Genomic DNA, 20,430 nt, shown 5'->3' with positions numbered 1-20,430 from the left:
AAATAGATTTTTTTTTTACCCCAGTTAATTACTGTGAGCTTTGGGGTCAGGTTAGCAGGCATTGGCTTAACAACTTAATGAAGCTAAATGCAGCTAAGATAATTGTCACGGCTTCAGCATTTTGCCTGAATGTATCAATTTATTATATTTAGGGCAGTGTGACGGAACTGTGGTGATCGCTGTGGTTGCCTTTCAGGAAGATTGTCCTCATCTCTCCTCATTTATTAGGGTTCTCAGCTTTCCTTCAGTGGAATTGATGGCAGTTAACTTCAACCTTTCTTCCTTTCCTTCCTTTTCTGCCCAGGCTGTGTACGCGGCCTCAGTTCCCGAGGATCTCTCGGTCCACAGTGTCGTGTTGAGAGTTGGAGCTACAGATGCAGATCTAGGTGTCAATGCCTGGGTCCAATATTCCCTACACGGCCTGGGGTCCCACGACTTCCGCATCGATCCCGATACAGGTTTGGATAATGTTGTCATGATAATTAAATAATTGAAATGATAATGCTACAGTGCACATGTAAAACAAGAAAAGCTCCCCAAATCCCTAGTAGGCGTGATAATTTCATGAATAATAGCTGAGAAAATGCAACACCTGAGCCGTCGTGTCGTCCAGGTGAAATCAAGACATCTGTGATTCTGGACCGGGAGCTGACTGACAGCTACAGGCTGCTGGCTCAGGCGACTGATGGCGGCGGGCGGTGGTGTCGCGCTGAAGTGAGGATCAAAGTGACTGACGTGAATGACAACCCTCCGATGTTCACCCAGTCGCAATTCTCAACAAGCATTTATGAAGACACCGTCCCCAAGGCTCTGCTGACCCGCGTTCCGGCCATAGACCCCGATGAGGGTAACTCAACTTCGCTGACGAGTCACTTTTATTACCATATTTTCACTACCATAAGGCACACTGTATTAAAAGGGGCAGTCTCAGTTATGGGTGCTATATCTGTATTTAAAACATACATAAGGTGCACCGTATTATTAGCCGCATGCTGAAACATACAGTAAAAAATGACAACGGAAGTAAAACAGTGAGTTTCAACACATTTATTGAACAAAATATTCATACTTCCGCGACAAAACCATCAAAGTTTTCATCTTCTGTATCTGAATTAAACAGCTGCACTATTTCTATGTCCAACATCCCGAATTCCTCTTCTTCATCATCTGAATCGGACTCACCGACCGGTTCCGGTTCAGCGTTGATTTTGTGAAAGCTCTTACAATACATGAAGACGGTATCATAGCCCATGCGTCTACAATCCACCCGCATATGGTGGCATAACTTGCCCGCCGCTGCCTCATAGATGTGGCCGGTTATCTTGTCGCGGCAGTAGGTGCGGAAGATGGCCGCCCTCTCCTGGTTAGGGTTAGGGTTAGGGAAGATGGCCGCCCTCTCCTGGTTAGGGTTAGGGTTAGGGAAGATGGCCACCCTCTCCTGGTTAGGGTTAGGGTTAGGGAAGATGGCCGCCCTCTCCTGGTTAGGGTTAGGGTTAGGGAAGATGGCCGCCCTCTCCTGGTTAGGGTTAGGGTTAGGGAAGATGGCCGCCCTCTCCTGGTTAGGGTTAGGGTTAGGGTTAGGGTTAGGGAAGATGGCCACCCTCTCCTGGTTAGGGTTAGGGAAGATGGCCGCCCTCTCCTGGTTAGGGTTAGGGAAGATGGCCACCCTCTCCTGGTTAGGGTTAGGGTTAGGGAAGATGGCCACCCTCTCCTGGTTAGGGTTAGGGTTAGGGAAGATGGCCACCCTCTCCTGGTTAGGGTTAGGGTTAAGGAAGATGGCCGCGCAACAGTTGTCCTTGCGCGTATGGAGAGATGCCGCCTCCTCATAAAGCGAAAACACTAAGATTGCTCGATTGCCATTTTCAGCCGCATATTCGATGGCCTGTAGTTTAAAGTAAGCCTCATTCATACAGGTCTCGCTTGACCGGCGCCATTTTAGGGGATCCTTATGCGTAGGTGTGCCGCTAATTGACTCGATTGGCGGAGCGTTTACCGTAGTGCACCCACCAAAGGCGCACAGCAGATTTTGGAACTCAGTCCACACACAAGGCGCTCCATATTATAAGGCGCACCGTCTATTTTTGAGAAAATCTCAGTGTTTTAGGTGCGCCTTATAGTCGTGAAAATACGGTATGTATTAATGTCAGATTTTCTGCCACCTCAGCAAATCCTAACCCACCGTTGGTGAGCAGACTGGACCCGAATCTTCATTTTTGTGACGCTGCTCTGCTTTATTGCAGGACCTGGCCGCATAGTGACGTATTCTCTCGTTGACGATGCCGGACGTTCCTTCTCTATCGATAAAACCTCAGGTATCCTGGTTTTGGAACGCTTTCTGGATCGGGAAGTCCAATCAACTTACCGGGTGACAGTCAGAGCGACCGACTGGGGCGCGCCGACGCGGCTGTCCTCTTTCGCCAACCTCACCGTCACAATACTGGACATCAATGACAATCCGCCTGTTTTCGAGCACCGCGATCAGCTGGTGACAGTGAAAGAGGACGTTGGACTGGGAACGGAGGTGCTGAGAGTCCACGCAGCCAGCAAGGACATTGGGACTAACGCTGAGATCACTTACAGCATCCGGTCAGGCAACGAACACGGGAAGTTCCACATTCAGCCCCGGACCGGTGAGTCGGCCGATCAGATATCTGCTACATTTGTACCGTGTTGAGCCTTGCAGGCATATATGTGTATAATCTTCATCTATACATTTGGCGTTCCAACGAGGACCGTGTGCTTGCACCCCTTGGTGATTCAGACGGGGTGCCCAAATCCAATCCTTGTGGGTTTTCCAACCTACCAGGTAGATGTACACAGGTGCCTGGTAGAACAAAAAACCTGGCTGGACTGCGGACCTCAAGGACTGGATTTGGGCACTCCTGGTTTAGGGTACTCATCCACCTGTAGAAGCCATCTTCTTTGTGTGCCTCCAGAATTTGTTGGATTGATTGAATCTGTTCCTCCCTTCCCATAAATTACTCTTAAATAGTCTACAAGACTTGTTTTCGCTGCATCAGGCTTGTCGAGATGTTCTTCGTGCAAATGTCTGATGCTGAATATTGTGGTGGAGATGTTTCCCTCTGATGATTCTTCCGTGACGAGCACTGAGCACGTGTAGCTGAACTGTTGAACTGTGAGCCACAACTCCAGATTCATCCTGGAGTCGAACGGTGGTCTTTTATCAACCCTAGGAGCAGATTCTAATGATGAATTTAAACAAGCCGTCACCCTAACAGGCTAATTAACGTCTGATAGCTTGGTCTCCGCTATACCAGAGCTCAGATCTTAAGATATCTCGTCCTTTGGGGGCATCACAGTTGTTTCCCCTCAGATCCAGTCTGGTGGTATTTAGAGTAAGAGTCATCAAAGTTGTGTCGCTGTCCAAATATTCCTTCACAGTTAGAGTAACACTCTAATCTCTCTCACCAGAACCCTTTGACTGAATTTTAATTGACACATTTTATACGAGTCCTTGTACTGTTGCACCCCCCCACAGACAGTTTCATATAAATTCTTCTTTCTTTCCTGGTTCCTCCCACTCATCCTTCCCAGGTGCCATATTAGTTTCCCAGCCTCTAGACTATGAGACCTGCAGAGACTACTTTCTGACGGTGGAGGCTCGCGATGGAGGCACGCCCCCCCTCAGCGCCATCACCACGGTGAATATAAACATAACGGATGTGAACGACAATGCCCCCGTGTTCAGCTGTCAGCTCTACACTGCGGTGGTGTCAGAAGATGCTGCCATGGGAGACTCAGTCATCCAGGTATGTTTGGGGTCAGAGTTCAACCCGTTTTTCTTTTTGTTTCTCAGTCATTTCAATATTCAGGGAAGTATTTTCCACTGTTTTTGTAGTTATACTCTAGGGTTCGCTGGTTTCTCGGCTTGACGGAGGCAGCGAGGCTCTAATTGCCTTCCTTTAACGACAACTGCATTTGTAGTCAGGGATTTAGCAGGAGCAACCTTACAAAATAAGCTTTCAGACAGATCCTCCAAACGGTTGGATGTTTCAAGCAGCCGTGCCTGAAAGTAGGAAATAAAGCCGGATATCTCGCTGTTGCGGTATTTAAACCTTTCCGCCTTCTTTGCTTTCACGTTTCTTTAATGACGTTCATTACTGGTACATATCATGTCCTGACTGACACAGTTCACGGAACAAATCACTGCAGATGCACAAGCAATGAAAGGAAACTCCAATATAACAACTCAACCCCCCCCATCTCTAATTACTACGCACACATTCGGCTAATCAATGTTTACGATGGCCGCCTTTTCTAAGTTTCGTCTCATTTTTAAAAAAGTTATTTCGGCATAATGGACAAAAGTTTGAGGACAAAGAACTTTGAGAGGGGCAGCAGTTTTTGTCATAAATGGGTTCTTAAGCTGTGAGGAAAGTGAGAACTCAGGGCTTTTTTGTCAGAGCTGAACTGTGAGTGAAGGATATCAGAGGTCAAACGATGCGCTTGGGTTGTGATTAACACATTTATTGATCAGGGAGGAATATTTAACAAAAAAAACCATATGTGGAACTTCATTTTCAAGGGTAGATAAGGAGGATTGGGGGGAGTGCTTGGAGAGGTGAGATTTCTGCCCCCTAAAAGGCTTTTCCTGAGCTCGACAACCACTCTGCTGCTGATGGAGGTACACGTGGAGAGCAGAGTGGATGGAGATGGGTGGTGGTGCAGAACAGGGACTAGAAGATGGACGCATAGGCGTTAGTTAGTGCTAATGAGCAGACTGCTGCATGATGTACTTTTTTCTTGAATAAGCTCTATTGGTGCTTTAAATTCCTGATTAATCATCTGAACTTGAAAAATGTGTTGAATTTCTGGGACACTGGCTGGCCAGTGGATCCCTGTGCACCAGAGATCACAGACACGCTCACTCCACTCTCTCCCATCAGGGGCCAGCTGACCCCTGACTCTCCCCTATTAGCTCAGCTGACCCCTGACTCTCCTCTTGACCTCCTGGACACTCACTTGTGTTTTCGCTGCCTCAGCTTCTGCCCCCGTCAGTCGTGCATGACTGAATCATTGCTGTGCTGATGGACGAGTCCCTCTAACGGGCGATTTCCTCAGCATGCAGCCGCGCTCAAAACACTGCAGCCTCTGCAACATTCTGGGATTGTCCGCAACAATGAGAAACGCGTGCACGTTCCAGAATGGTTGAGGATACGGAATAATTTGGACTGTTACTGTTTGCAGGTAGTAGCAGAGGATGTTGACAGCAAACCAAATGGAGATGTCTTATACACTATAATTGCTGGTAACCAAGGCAACCAGTTCTCCATTGACCCAACAAGTGGAATCATCAGAGTCAACAAGGAACTGGATCGTGAGTCGGTAAGTAATTTAGATGAATTAATTGGAGAAAACAATGAGAAGAATTAGTTGAGCTAAATATTCTTGGTGGTATATGAATATATTAGTATTGTATATGATGGTATAATGGAAACAAATGTAACAGTATGTGCCAATAAGCACTTAAAAAGAATAAAGTTTAAAAAGGAAATAAATAAGACTAAGAACAGAATAATTCTCCACATTTACTGCAGTAAATAACCCATCATTGGTGCTGTACTTTGGGTTTAGAGTAGTAAAACAATCTGTCCGGATTTCCCAAGAGGGGAGATCTTCCCAAATATAGTAGGAAGCGGAATTAAATGTAAAACACAACATGTTTAACTGGAAAGTTGCACATAGCTGGATTATAGAAAACACCGCAGAAGAAAAAACAACAACAAGAAAACACAAAATGGTCCAAATCCTCAATGGATCAGGCTCGTCCAGCACATCCTGTCCAACTGGGGACTTTTGTCCCTCGTGACCCTGGTGATGCTTCACCACTGTTCCTTCCTTGCTCTGACTCAGTGGCAAATAATTATCACATCATGTATAATTAGTGAGAGGGCTTCAGGAGAAATGAATAGTTATCAAGTATATAAATCACTCAAAAACACCTGAAGCCGCCTCAGATAAGCAATTCCTTCACATTTCAGCCGGTAAATTAGAGAATTATTCATTCGACTTATTTCAGATTCCATGTAATCTGGGCGATATCGTCCGTAGGATCTATTTTTAATACAGATGAACTGGCACAATGTTGGAAAGGAATTGGAACTAAACACATCCTTTCAATTGGACTTCTGGAGCGGCTGTGCACAAACAGACCAGAGGATTTGAGATGTGCTTACGGTGGTCTCCTGAATATTAAACCATCACGTTATTTACGTGTGTGTGTGTGTGTCCTCCAGGTTCCCAGCTACTCCTTAGCAATCAGTGCTTGCGATACTGGAATTCCACCCTTGTCCTCCACCACCGTGGTCAACATAGATCTCTCCGACATCAATGACAACGCTCCCTTCTTCGCCCTGGATGATTTCACTGTTGTCATCCAGGTAAAGTTTAACTGAAGCTAAAGCTCACGCCTCAAATGACCTGAGACACAGCATCACAGGGTTTCTTAACCTGTAAAATTGGCTTATTGCACACATATGTTGCACAAATCTTTTTAATCTCCCAAAGCAAATTTGAGTCTTGAACCCTTTTACCACAAACATGCTTCAACAGCGGTAACCTACACGACCCAGAAGCAGGAGGTGAAAACAGCTGTTAGCATTTAGAAGCTAATTCAAAAGTCGATAAAACAAGCATCTCCCAGTACCTGCTGTTTGTAAAACCTTTGGGTAAATGATCAAATATACTGTATATGGCCTCACTATTTCCCAGGAAAACAAGCCAATTGGTACCAGCATCCTGCAGTTTTCCATCACGGATCACGACTCCTCCAACAATGGCCCGCCCTTTGACTTCCGCATCCTGTCAGGAAATGATGGAAAAGAGTTTGTGCTGGAAAGAGATGGAACCCTGGTGGCCAACCAGGTCTTCAGGAGGGACCTGGCTACTGAATATGTTCTACAGATACAGGTAAACTTACTCTTCAGTGAAATGAATACTGTTTAGACCAGGCATGGGCAAACTAAGGCCCGGGGGCCACATGCGGCCCGTTAAACGTTTTAATCCGGCCCGCCAAACTTGAAAAATTAAATGAATAAACCTTGTTAATGTTAAATTTTCACTGCAATTCTGGTGTTTTCCCACTAGAAAAAAGACAGTCAGGAGGAGAGTGATGGTGATATCCTGAAGGATAACAGAACTTTCAGTGCTTTAAAATAGAAATGGTTATTAATTTTTTTTAAAAAGGCACATTTTATTCATTTGATTTTAAGTGTTTTAAGACTCATTCCAAAGTCAGATATTTTGTTGTAATGCTTCTCTTCATTTTCATTTGAAATTAAAGCACATGTTTTCTCCATATCCCAAGATGTGTATTTTTCCTCCAATGAGGTTACCAAAGCACTCCATCCATCCATCTGCTCCTGGTCCGGCCCCTTTGTCAAATGTTAGAGCCCATTGTGGCCCACGAATCAAAATGTTTGCCCACCCCTGGTTTAGACTAATCTGTTCATCTCAAGAAGTGTAAGAAGAAGCACTGGATACCAGCATGTTTGTGGTGTGAACAGGCTGACTGGTCGCCATAGTGACCAGCAAACACAAGTCAGAATTTTTAGCTCCCTTGTACTTTGAATTTTCTTCTGTTTTTGTGCCTGTTCTCCTTACAGGTGACAGACTCGGGGAGGCCGTCCCTGTCCTCGTCCTCTGTGCTAACTGTCCGAGTGATCGAGGAAAGCCTCCATCGGCCGGTGGCGTCGCCTCTGGAAATCCACATCGTCACAATGGAGGACGAGTTTCCCGGCGGCGTCATTGGTCAGCTGCACGCCACCGACACCGATCCTTACGATGCGCTGACCTTCGGCCACGCTTCGGCGGCCCAGCGCGGCCTCTTCAAGATCAGTCCCCGGGATGGTAAAATCATCGCCTTGGGAGGTTTAGACGCTGGCAGGTACCTCCTCAACGCCAGCGTGAGCGACGGCCGCTTCGTCGTGTCCGCGCCAGTGAGCATCCACGTCGTCCAGGCAACGCCGGAGATGCTGCAGGAGGCGGTGACCGTGCGCTTTGAAAGCGTGACGCCGCACGACTTTGTGGAGTTTCACCTGAAGAGCGTGCTGAAGGTGCTGCACCAGATTGCTTCGTCCCAACGGCAGGACTCGGTGCGCCTGCTCAGCCTGCAGCCCGTTGGCGGCACGCAACAGCTGGACATGCTCGTTGCCGTGGAAGCCGCTAAAGAGGAGTACTACAAGGCGGCCTATGTCACCCAGAAGCTCAGCGCGTCCCGGCGACAGCTGGAGGAGCTCCTCAGAGTGTCGGCCATCTTGGATAAGAACTGCTCCGGGCTGGAGTGTCACGGAGCGCAGTGTGAACAGAACATCGTCCTCAATTCGCACAACCTGACCACTTACAGCGCTCAAAGGACCAGCTTCGTCTCGCCACACTTCCACCGGTCCTCTCGCTGCACGTGCAGTGGTGAGTGCGTTCCGCTTCTGCCCCGGAATTCCACTTCCTGTGTTTGGTCTGAAGTGTCCACCTGTGTGAGGCAGATGGATGCAGTAACAGAGTTGCATGTTTTGTGTGTTAATCCATGTCAATAATGGATTTACCCTTTTGTGTTTTGGCATCGTAACAGTTAATATAACTTAGATCCATTCAAGTCTAAAGTATAATTATGCAGTCATCAATTTAAAAAAAATTGTAATGTGACCGTCTCTGCTCAGATGCCAGCTGTGCCGTCGTATCAGAACAATGCAGAGACCATCCATGCCCAGATGACATGCAGTGTGTGTCTAACACGGCCACCAGGGGGCACTATGCCTGCCAGTGCGCTCCGGGAAAACACGGACAGTGTACAGGTCAGAACACGTGTTTGTTGGCTTGGAAGAATTCAAATATTTCTCGATTGTTGCGACCTCATCCTATTCAGACACCAATCTGTCTCCTGTTTGGTTGCAGGCCACTCATCTCTGAGTTTCTCGGGCAATAGCTACATCAAGTACAGGCTGTATGACTTGCTGCAGTCGGAGATGAAAGTCAGTTTAAGAGTCAGGACCCTGCAGAGCCAAGGAGTCATCATGTTCACAAAAACGGAACCCTGCATGGTCCTCAAGGTGGGCGCACATGCCGTCACACTGGGGTTTAGTGTGTTGATAATGGCCTTGGTTTAACTGTGCGTCCACATGTGTGCATGCAAGCAGCTGGCAGAGGGGAAGCTGTGGTTCCAGCTTGCAAGTGACCTTGGAGGTGGCAGCAGTCCTGGCATGATGGGTATCTCTGGCAGTCAAATCAATGACGGCAGCTGGCACACCGTGACACTGGAGCTGAATCGCAACTTCAGCAGCCTGACGCTGGATAACCGCTACGCTGAAGGAAGCCGCGGGCCACCGTTCATACACTCTCTTGCTGCAGGCATAACCATCTACTTTGGAGCGCTGGTAAGTTTGAAAGGGAAGGGGAAGAGCAAATTATCACATTGCTTCATCTAGTTCATGATAGGAATAACCTGATTGATCCGGTAATTTCATAAAGTAGATCTGGATCCTTTCTACCCAGGGTCAGATGGATTTTTCCTTTGTTTAATTTAAAGAGGGGTGAGTCTGAGAAATTGTCTTTCTATTGGATAGTAATAATCAGAGAAAAGGTGTGAACTCTTAAAAACCTTTATTTTAGCACATTTGCTCCCAACAGTCAGCATCGGGAGCATCTGACATGATGTCTTGTCGTGTTATTGTCAGTGTAAGTAGAGCTCTGTCTGAGTTTGATGATACTGATTTAGGTTTAGAGGGGAGACCCCTCCCCCCCCCCCACAGTAGCTCTCCCGCTCTTGGAGACGTGGTGAACCACAGCCTCTGTGATCAACAACCCGTAGGTTGTTGTCAGTAAAAAACCAAAGCATGAGTGAAGTGGTGCACAGAGGAGTCTAGCGGGAGGCTTTACCTTGCTGGCGAGGAATGGTGGGGGCTGCATTTGCCTCACAGCGAAAGGATTAATGGGGCTGGAGGAGCTTGGATCCTCCTGCTGTGGTGTGGAGGGGGTGTGGAGGAACCGCTCTGCTGCAGGGGACAGGGGTTGTTGTCCCATCTTAGAGACTCTGTCAAGTAGAATCACAGTGACAATGTTTCCTTCACAGCGGGGGGTGGGGGGTGGGGGGTGGAAACCACCACAAAGGCGAGGTTCTTGTAACACAGGAAGATGCTGGAGAAATGCAGATGGTTGTCAAGAGGAGCCCAGTGCAGATTAAGTTCTAGTTCTAGTTTAGTTGTTCTTGATTCATGGCAGCGAGACAGACGATATTAAATGAAAACTACAGTATGTGACCCACCAAAAGCTGGTGAGGTCAAAAAGAGAAAAGGATTAACTTTATTGTCTGAGGTCATGCCGCCCTCGCTCCCCCGGTCTGACATATCGACCTCCAACATGATGAGCTGAGCTGGATCACATCCCGGGAGAACTGGAGAGGTGGGGGGGGGTGAATGAATGTTTCAGGGAAGCAGGAAAGCTGGATTTTTGAGAAACCTCTCGAACATTTAAGATTTGAGGATGGAAACAGATGGATCTGTGAAAATGCGTGATGTCGGGCACTGTTAAGGAAACACATTTGTAACACTTTGCTTTATGTCCCCACGTATTTACCAATTTGCTTGTTCAACTTTAAGAGAATTTGTTATTTAAAAAAACAGAACAGAATTCTTTGCCAGACAACGTGTATTTGTGTGTAATTCTTTTATATTTCATCCATCAGGTGCAGTCGAAATCGCACGATCTCCTGGACGCCCAGAAGGACCCACAAGTTCTTGAAGGTTTCCAGGGATGTCTGGACTCCGTGATAATCAACAACAACGAACTTCCGCTGCATAACAAACGCTCGCACTACGCAGAAGTGGTGGGCCTGACGGAGATTAAGCTGGGATGCGTCCTTTATCCTGACGTTTGCCTGCAGCAGCCGTGTCAGAACGGAGCTACTTGTACAAGTCATCCCTCTGGCGGTGAGTGGTAGCAAAGGCAAATCTGGCTCGGCCCAATCTCAAAATACCCACAGTTTAATGACGATGACCTTCTGATCAGAGTTTTGGCTTTGTGGGCATGTTGTGGTTGATATTGTTCATTTATGGGTCTCAAAGAGCCATATTGAATGAGAGGTTCTAAATGGGGTGACAAAACTCTATTTAACAGCATCATTTTGCAAAAGATAGAGTGCAAAGGATAAAGTAAAAATTTCCTGAAAAAGATTATAATTCACTTGATTAACATTCTAAAAGTCACAGAATCGGCACACTTATCCTGGGTTTCATGGCAAATATTGCAGCCCAGTGAAGTTGGACTGTCCTGATCCTGTTCACGATAGAACCTCAGTTACATCATACTGGTAAATACAGACCAGTTTATGTTAAACCGATGAAATCTAAGCATTAAAGGATTCAAGCACAGACAGACAAAGATTTCCTGGAGACAAAACACCATGAAGTCTTAGACTGTCTCCTGTAACAGAGAGAGGAGTCGACGTACAGACACACCAAAACAGCAGAGGAACCGCTAACCTGTGTGTGGTTGGAGGATCTGAGAGCTTTAAATGGATCCTCTCAAACCTAAAATCCCAGTTTGTCTCAAACCAAGCAAAACACAAATAATCGTCTTTATTAGATTGTAAAAACAGCTGAAATTTTCATTTGGTCAGGAATGTTTCCTGGCTGCTCTGAAGAATAAACCAGCCTGATTGTCACCTTTCTGCCCTGCTTGCCAGGATTTGCGTGCAGCTGTGGTCCCCAGTTCACCGGCGCCTACTGCGAGACGGAGGTAACGGCATGCGTCCCCAGCCCCTGTCAAAATGGCGGCGCGTGCAAGTCTATCGGCAACGCGTTCTTCTGCAGCTGCAGGCGAGGCTTCAAGGGCCTGACGTGAGTCTCGCACACAACAGTCGTCCCAAAATCCCATTTTTGCAATGAGATCTATTCAGATTTATTTCAGAATAAAAATGCAGCAAGAGATGTTAGGCAGTTTGAGGTGGATTTTTGTGTTGGGGGGCAGTCACAGACTAGTGAGATGATAATTTTCTCCCAATTCTCTTGCTTTACGTTCTCTTTTTTCACACTTTTGATAAAAAGAAGTGGTGTAAGTGATTCAGTTTCAAATAAATTGTCGTTTAGCTCAGTCTGAAATTCTCACCATAGCTCGATTGTGTTGTTTTGAAGAGCAGTGAGGATAGTTGCGCAATAAAAGATGAACTTTGACGCAAACTCTTTAAAAAGAAGAACCTTTTGAAAAGAGGAACTCACAATTGTGCTGTCAAAATGGTTTTCATGCATTATAACTCGACACCAGCCTCTCCGCCGTAACCTTTTCCTCCCGTCCCGTAGTTGCGGGGAAGACATAAACGAATGTGACACCGCGAAACCACGGAGCGAGTGTGAGAACGGCGGCGTGTGCGTGAACACTCACGGCTCCTTCTACTGTAACTGCACCGCGGGGTTCGTGGGCCAGCGCTGCAGTCTGCGGGGCGTTTTCGTCCCGGACATGCGGGCAGGAAGCGCCGTGATCAACAAAGAGGAGCTGATCGGCATCGCGCTGGTGGTTTTCATCATCATCACCCTCATCGTACTGTTCGTTGCTTTTCGCAAAACGGTTTTCCAGAAAAACTACTCTCGGAACAACCTTTCTTTAGTTCAAGATCCCGCCACTGCCGCACTGCTCAATAAGGCCAACGGGATTCAGTTTCAGTTCCTAAACTGCACCCCAGGGGACCCTTTCAACCTGTACACCGAGACAGGACTGGGTCCAGCCATGGTGGGACCTCCACAGGTCCCAGTTAGACCTTTGCCCTACACGCCCTGTTTCCAAAGAGACCCCAGGTGTACGCTGGAAAAGAGCGACAGGTGCGTGGTGGAGCATACCGAGATGAGCACCTTCCACCCGGAGTCGCCACGGAGTGGGTCAGGAACCATCAAGAGGGGGGTGGTGGTGTGTGTGCCCCCTAGCCTGTCTTCGGTATTGTCCTGTCAATCAGACTGCGAATCCATATGCAAGAGCACCTGGGACAATGATGAGGGTGAGTGTTTGTTTCACATTGTTAATATTTGAGTATTGTTGAACTTTACAGTTACAGAATAAAGACAATAGTTTTAATCAGGCCTTGTGTTTGACAGCATAATATGCCGCTTGTGTCTATGGGTCGCATTCTGTCAATTGAAAGCATTTTAAAGTGTTTTTTTAACCTTCTTTCCCACAGACAAGACTGCTGACACGGCAGATGAAGTGATATGTTATTCTGGGAGCAACAAGGACAGCAACTCCGAGGTCCAATCCCTCAACTCCTATCAGTCCGATTCCTGCGACGACAATGGTAAGATTCATATCCAGAGGAAGATTCTCTAAATGTGCCAAATTCAGAGCTTTTCTGGCTGTACAAAGAAAAATACGTGAACCTTTTGGAATTTCATGGTTTCCTGCTTTAATTTATCACAAAATATGATCTGACTATCATCTGAGGGTGTTGATAAAAAAACATATATGTATATATGTTTAGGTCTGTCATGCCTTTGACAACAACCTCACAGAGGTGTGAGGAGAAAAAGTAACTGAACCCCCGAGTTAGCAACCAAAAAAGGTAATTAGAGTTCCCCAGTCCACAGTTCCAGGAGGTGCATTATGGTAAAATGGAGGCTCTCTACAAAGAAGAACCCCCTCCCAGACAAAGTGGCCCCAAGTGGACAACAGTGGCAGGCAAAGATGTGAAGGCGTCAGTGGAACCGGCTGACGTCTGCGTTCTTGAGGCTGCAGGACTCGTTAAACACCACCAAGGAGACAAACAGGGCAGAAGATGGATGGATGAGCGGATGGATGATGGACTGATGAACAGATGGATGATGATGGACGGGTGCGTGAATGGACAGATGGTGGAATGGGTGGATGGGTGACCTCAACCCAGCAGAGATGCTACTGAGCTCCAGCAGTTTTGCCTGCAGGAGGGAGCTGAAGCTCTGATCCACAGCTACAGGACGCCCTGATTGAGGTTTCTGCTGCCAAAGGATCGGCTGTAACCAGCCCAAGGGGCCACTTACTTATTTTGATGTTGGATAATTGAGTTCAAAAAAGACATGAGGGCACCTTCTGTTTGTCAGTATGATGAAGATCAGTTCAAATTCTGTGACAGATCCAGCAGCAAACCATGAACTTCTGAAAAGTGTAGCTTCCCAAAGTATTTCCTGTCCTTCAAATGTCATTACGGATAGAGAAATTCAGCTTCACTTATCTTAAAATTAAATATTTGAAGCCATGACCACCATCATCTGGGGTTTTATAGGTCCTGTTGCCGCTCTTTTGGCTTTTTCTATTTCTGTATTTTGAAAGGTCGGTGCTCAGATCCTGTCATCATCTGTCAGTTATTAACATTAACAGAACGTCCCTTTTTCGCCTGCTGGCCAACAAATCCCAGTACGGGTGTACAACAATCTCAGGTAGTTTTACAGCGTTATGCTGTAATTGTGATCTTGTATGCTAACGTTAAATGAAAGGGAATCTGGAGACAGGTGTTAGTGCTGAAGGCCTCTTCTTTCCTCTGTTCCTTCATCACTAGGGATAAATGAGTACCGATACCATACCTGATACCAGCCTTATTTCTAAGTACCGCAGTTGAGTATTGGTACTCAAGAGTGAGTATTCGTAGTGGTATTGAACGTCCCTAATCGGGACACTTGATGACCTCACTGCTACTCACCTTTTGCCTTGTAATTACAATCTGTTGTTCATCGCGTTGTCACGGGTGACCCCAGCTGGGGTTCTCCAGACTGGAGTTGCACGTGTCACAGGTGGATGGAAGCTAGCCACCAGGGCTCAGTGTGTCCTGGAGTATTGTTGCCTCTGAGCTAGCCTCCAGCGCCCACCATGAGCCTGTTCGCTGCTAATAATGGATGCATGGTCTGCTAATGATATTGGGGATTCATAGAGATCTGCTATGGGCAACGTCCGTTATCTGCATCCACCAAGTTAACATGTTTTTCTTTTCATCATCTCTGTCCACAGTGAGACACTAATGACAACAATCCCACACTCTTTGACTTGGCAAAATCAGTTTTTCTCTGTTGTTACGCTTACTCAGCAGATTTGCTGTTTATCTTTGAATAATCCTCAACGGAGGCGACTCCAGTCCTCGAGGCCGCATTCATGCCGGGTTTTGTGTCCTACCTGGTAAAATCTGCCGTCACCAAGGGAAGTGGAGCCCCAGGTGGAAGTGTTGTCTAACTAGGATAAAAAGCCCGGCTTGAATCTGTTCTCAAGGACTGGAGTTTCCCACCCTTTAGATAGTTGATATGAGGGGATTTCGTTGAATAATCGCACATGCAAATCACACATCGGGCAGCAATTACAGTTAGATGGACCGCCTTTGCAAAATGTACAGTAAAAATATAAATTCTGAGTTTCCATATATAGACTGAAGTATCCAGTCACACGCAGCAATCGTGGAATAATTCAGTTCTGTGCCGTTCTGACCAAGATGATGATTCAGAGATGGACTAAAGGTTCTGCTAGATCATAGTGGTTGCCTTTCTCACAATATAAAAGACAGCACATCATTTAAGTTATGTCATACGTGTCAGATTTAAGGTTCATAACACACAAGTATTTAAAAACTCATCTCTTACTTTCTCCCTTTCGCAAGCCTCCATAGTGACGGTCATTCGACTGGTCAATGATGCAGTTGACACAATTGAAAGTGAAGGTATTCTCTTTCATCCACTTTTTCCTCTTTTATGTTGTCGGTGTGTTATTTCCAACATATGACACACCCAAACTGTCACGCTGTACACACTGTATTGACATTATGTAAACTTAATTGTTTAGGCAGTTTCATATATTATACTGACCGTAGTCTTCATGCTCTTTTTAATTAAAAATAGTTTTATACTGTTCAATAAAATGTAAAAAAACATTTTACATGATATTTTACATTAGCCGGACTCATTTGTAAACTTTACACTAGTTTATCTATATATACAAACCGGTGGTTTTCATCATCTTAATTGAGCCTCTATCTTTTTCCTCTTCTGTATGTCTACATGTTGTGATGATATTAACTCATCATCGGTGATAAACGCCTCTGCATTTACGTCTTTTTCCATCTGACAGTGTCTGTTTTGGACCATGAGTCAATCTACAACAAAGGTGATTTGCCTGACTCGTGTACACGCTTACCCGTTTGTGTACATCTGTGTGTAGCTCTGTGTCTCATGAGTGTGGGAAGCAACCAGTGAAAATATCAACCATTGAAAACGGGCGGGGACACGACCACGATCTCATCAGGAATCATTTTACAGCGGTGGGCTCTTATGAGGCCGTAGTTGAGATTGTCTCCGAATTCTCTAGCCTCTATTCTAACCGCAGAGGTCGTCAGAAGTTGCTACGCGAATTTCAAGGCTGATATTTTTGCTGTCGTCGGAGTCTCGTGATGAGAATGCTGAGAGATCAGCTGGTTTTGAAACGCTGATGTGGTCCTCCTGGTATCCTGAGCTGAAGAACCTAACAGATCTATTGTCACAATCTGAACAAAATCCGCAGTTAAAAAAGGAGGGTTTAAATTCAGATCCACTCAACAAATTCTTAAAATGTACGTTAACTGGTTCCGGATCAGTAGCACATGTGGTCCTGGCAGAAAGGGGGCGGAGCACAGACAGAAAAGGGGGAGTGGCTTTAATAGACAGGGGAAAAAGGACTGGAGAGACAAGACCCTCTTAGAGGTACACCAATTGGCCAATCTTAACATCTACAAATGTCATTTACGAGTTAATCATTCATAAAGCGTTATGATTTATTCAACAAACATCTGGGCTGAACAGTTGTGAACCAGTAAATAATCATCCCGTTCGTGCCAAAGTACAGGAAAGCAGCCCTGCTACGTCCATAAAAGGAACCGACATGGGTTATATTTGTATGGAAAATTGAATTTTTCTATTCCGTCCTGTTTGCACATGCACGTACTCAGTTGGGGTTTAGCACCTCGTCCAAGAACAATTCACCACGTAAACTTTGAACCACTGAGCATCGCTACAACAGTGCGAGCACGTCAGCCACAACCACCTATAGATATATAGATATATACCGGTATGACCTATATGACCTATAGATGAACAAGTGTCTGCGACATGTCATAGAAGAGAATACAAAATTTCAGACCGCACTGGAAACAAATTGAAACTGATCCTCAAACCCGAGACAGCTAAATACTCTCCTCGATCCTGCTTTGAAGAGCGGAAGATTTCTGAGTTTCGCCGTCTCAAATTTGCCAAGCTCTAAATGAGTGCTTTGACGGATTTTTGTGCCCCTTTTTTCATCTTCATTTCTTTTTTTAACACGCAGATATTCATGTCTGGGTGCCGTGCTGTCGTGCATCGCCACATTAACAAACTTAAGCCTGTCATTGTACCATCACATCACGGACTTCCAGGCTTATGATGGTTCTGCATCGTCACTGTTTGACATCCCACATCCTCGGTCTATAATTTCGTCTAAATTTTTGCTTCGTCAGGTTGTTCGGCTTAAACCTCATGACAAAACAATTGTGGTGTTTCTCTGATCATTGGAATCACCACGTTTCCCATTTCCTATGCAAATCCTGAAAAAAGCTGCAGTGAAATTAAGTCCCATTTTGCTCAAGCAGCATATTGCAGCGTCTTGAGTTTCAGCAATTTTCTTTCCTGACCTCTGAATAAAACATGCAAACTCAGAGAACCATGTGATATGTGCTTGGATCACGGAAGAGGTGCGTCTTTGGGAAATCTCTTGGTGACACAGCTTTTCCTGCAGGGTGTAAATGAAACCTAAACTGCTGCATGCACGTGCTTCTGTCCCCGTAAACCTCCAGAGTATCACCTTTTTGTGCCGTGTCCTCATTCATAAAGCTCAGCATGCTCTACCAGCCCTGACCCTGTCGTTTGTATCGTGCATGCCGCGTGCAAATATGTTTTTTCTGCAACTTCCCCCTTTTTCGTGTACGTGAACTTCAGATTCTGTGTTTGCTGTGTGTCGCTGAATCCAACACGGCCGTTCCGTCTGAAGGCTTGTGTGCTGCACAGCCCCACCTTGTGGAGATTTTTTTGATTTAACCTCTAACATTCTAACTCATTTTTACCATCTCAAAATCCCATTAACAATTTGCCTTTTTTTTTTTTACCCATCCAGCATATCACTGGGACATATCAGACTGGGTGCCCAGCACCAAGCTCTCCAGCTTCGAGGAGGTGCCCGGCTACGACGCCAGGCTGGGCAGCGGGGCAGCGGGCTCAGCCACCTGCCCCGGAGACACCGCTCATGAGCTGGAGTCAGACTACTACCTGGGAGGCTACGACATTGACAGCGACTGCCCTTCTTCCCACGTGGAAGAGTTCTTGAGCGAAGACGCTCTGCCGCCACCACTGCCCACCGACGAGGACTTCCCCGAGCTCTATATGCCGATAACCTCAGTCTCCAGCGACAGCACCCTCAGCTCTGGCAGCAACAGGTGTCAGAACACCAGACCACACCCAAGCCAAAACCTCTCTCCACACCAATTACCTCCAGAGGACGCAGCACAGGTGGGGCCCGGCTCTTCCGTGAGCGGGGCAACAGCAGGAAACGCGGACGCTCAGAACTGTATCCCTGCAGCTGAAAACCTGAAAACACCTGCTGGTGCACGTCCACCCTCAGACACGTCAACGCTTCGCAGACTTAATCACTCTGAACGTAAGACAGACTTGGAAAATATGGATGAACTTTGCGAAGGGGTGACTTATATCACAGATTCAGAGCAACAGACTAAAGTGTAATGGGATGAGCAGGTGAGGGAGGCCACAGGATGTGTGTAATGGTTCAGGTGCAGCGGTGATGCAGATGACAAGAGAAGCACTCAGAGGATCAGTCAGCCGTGAGCATTACAGATCACGTCAGATTCTCTCTGGCTCTGCAGGGCGATCAAAAGTGTTCTTCCCAGGTTCAATTGTTGCAGTATGAGAAGAATGGGGATGAGAATGTAAATGAAAATACTAATCCAAAGTAGATTAAAATGTATATGTATGTTTTGTTCATTTGTGAATATGGCTAGAAGGGCCCGTGGGAATAACAGAAGAAAAAATATCGGGTCGTTTGTGAAGGTTATTTGGTTCCCTGCCCCTCATACAGTCCCATTAAACATTTTTTGTATATTTTGCTGCACTCTGAACTTGAAAAAAAAATGTGTGAAATATTGTGACTACTTGTTATTACAGATCTGGACTCAAAAATACTGCTAGTTTGTTTCTTTTCAGTTGTACAAAACAGACTTCAAAGTACATTTTATTCAGTATTTTTTTATGCATAAATTGTTAATTCTTCTGTGTAGTGTTGTGTGATATCTTTGACCAGGCCTTTGACTGTATTGTATATAGAGACGGGCCGGGCCATTCAAAACTCACGTTTGGAGTACCGCCCCCTGGTGGTGGTTTGTGTGTATAACACCCGTTTTACCTGAAGGGTCAATAGAATATTTGTCTTTCCCAAATATTGGCATGTGCTGCAACACTGCGCAATTAAAAAACAGCCTGGAGATGATTTGACTATATTTCCATTTGTGGCCTATTTATGGCACAAAAATCGTCTTTACTGAGAAAAGCAAAGAAAGTCTCCAGTAACGTCTCTGTAACTTTATCCTTCAGAGAGACAAAGAGCAGACATAGATAGTCAGTACTATAATTGGGATTTGGCGCAGAGTAGTGAAGAAAATGTTTTAAGATAAATTCCCATTATTTCCTAGCAGCTGATGATTGTAGCAAGAGACAAAGACGCTGCATCGGAAGTCCCAGAATTTAACATGAAATGATATTTAAATTATGTAAAAGATTAAAAGAGAGTCTGAACAGCAGTAATTCATTATCACAGGAGATGGTTTATAATTTGTGAGGCGTCCCATGAGAGCTGCAGATAATCCTCAGCTTATTTTTTCTATCTGACTGCGACTGGTTTTTGTTCTAAAACATGAGGAGGCACCTGTGAAACGCGGGTTTCCTTAATCATTAACATCTCTCTGAACATATGTAAATATACTGAACCCTGTCCGGAAATATACACAAATGTTTGACGTGATGAAAGGAATTTGAATGTATTTCTGGTGGAATACGTCCTGGTTTTAAAGTGTTTCCCATGCGACTCTAAATACATTAAGGATCTCCACCTCTTTTGCACACTGATGAACATCATCTAGCCATATTTTGAATAAAGGCTTTTTTTACCCAGCAACAGTGTTTTTTCCTTCCTTACAGAGGCTCATTATTGCTGGGGGCTGATGAGCCAGTGTTAACCCTTTTTTAAGTCAATACTTGTATACCGACGAATGACATGAGCCCCAAAATTGTGTGAATACAGCTCACATGTTCATATTAAAGCATCTTTAAAGGCTGGATGTGGTAAAAGCAAATCAAAATTAATTGCACACACTAGAGACTGAAGTATATATGACTTTGTGATATGGAATATTTC

The 20,430-nt window shown here is 45.7% G+C and overlaps 1 protein-coding gene across 4 annotated transcripts in view; it reads left to right on the top strand.

Annotated features, from left to right (window-relative positions):
* Positions 1-20,186, top strand: part of fat3a (FAT atypical cadherin 3a) — a 42,344-nt gene extending 22,158 nt beyond the window's left edge. For 2 of the 4 annotated variants that reach the window (XM_011608209.2, XM_029843783.1), the window contains 18 exons: positions 305-458; positions 614-847; positions 2,241-2,630; positions 3,556-3,770; positions 5,209-5,346; positions 6,258-6,401; positions 6,733-6,930; positions 7,626-8,427; positions 8,676-8,810; positions 8,911-9,065; positions 9,153-9,389; positions 10,697-10,940; positions 11,696-11,849; positions 12,309-12,997; positions 13,178-13,291; positions 15,608-15,667; positions 16,075-16,110; positions 18,124-20,186. In XM_011608209.2, coding sequence (XP_011606511.2) covers positions 305-458; positions 614-847; positions 2,241-2,630; positions 3,556-3,770; positions 5,209-5,346; positions 6,258-6,401; positions 6,733-6,930; positions 7,626-8,427; positions 8,676-8,810; positions 8,911-9,065; positions 9,153-9,389; positions 10,697-10,940; positions 11,696-11,849; positions 12,309-12,997; positions 13,178-13,291; positions 15,608-15,667; positions 16,075-16,110; positions 18,124-18,746 — 4,722 coding nt within the window. In that variant the 3' untranslated portion in view covers positions 18,747-20,186. The remainder of the gene's footprint in view (positions 1-304; positions 459-613; positions 848-2,240; positions 2,631-3,555; positions 3,771-5,208; positions 5,347-6,257; positions 6,402-6,732; positions 6,931-7,625; positions 8,428-8,675; positions 8,811-8,910; positions 9,066-9,152; positions 9,390-10,696; positions 10,941-11,695; positions 11,850-12,308; positions 12,998-13,177; positions 13,292-15,607; positions 15,668-16,074; positions 16,111-18,123) is intronic. The other 2 variants (XM_029843786.1, XM_029843785.1) reach the window with 1 other exon arrangement.
* The last annotated feature ends 244 nt before the right edge of the window (positions 20,187-20,430 follow it).

The sequence above is a fragment of the Takifugu rubripes genome, chromosome 11 (genome assembly GCF_901000725.2).
Source record: "Takifugu rubripes chromosome 11, fTakRub1.2, whole genome shotgun sequence".
In the NCBI taxonomy this organism is placed as follows: domain Eukaryota; kingdom Metazoa; phylum Chordata; class Actinopteri; order Tetraodontiformes; family Tetraodontidae; genus Takifugu; species Takifugu rubripes.
Note: the sequence above shows the minus strand (reverse complement) of the source record. Positions and strands in the feature narration are given on the sequence as shown.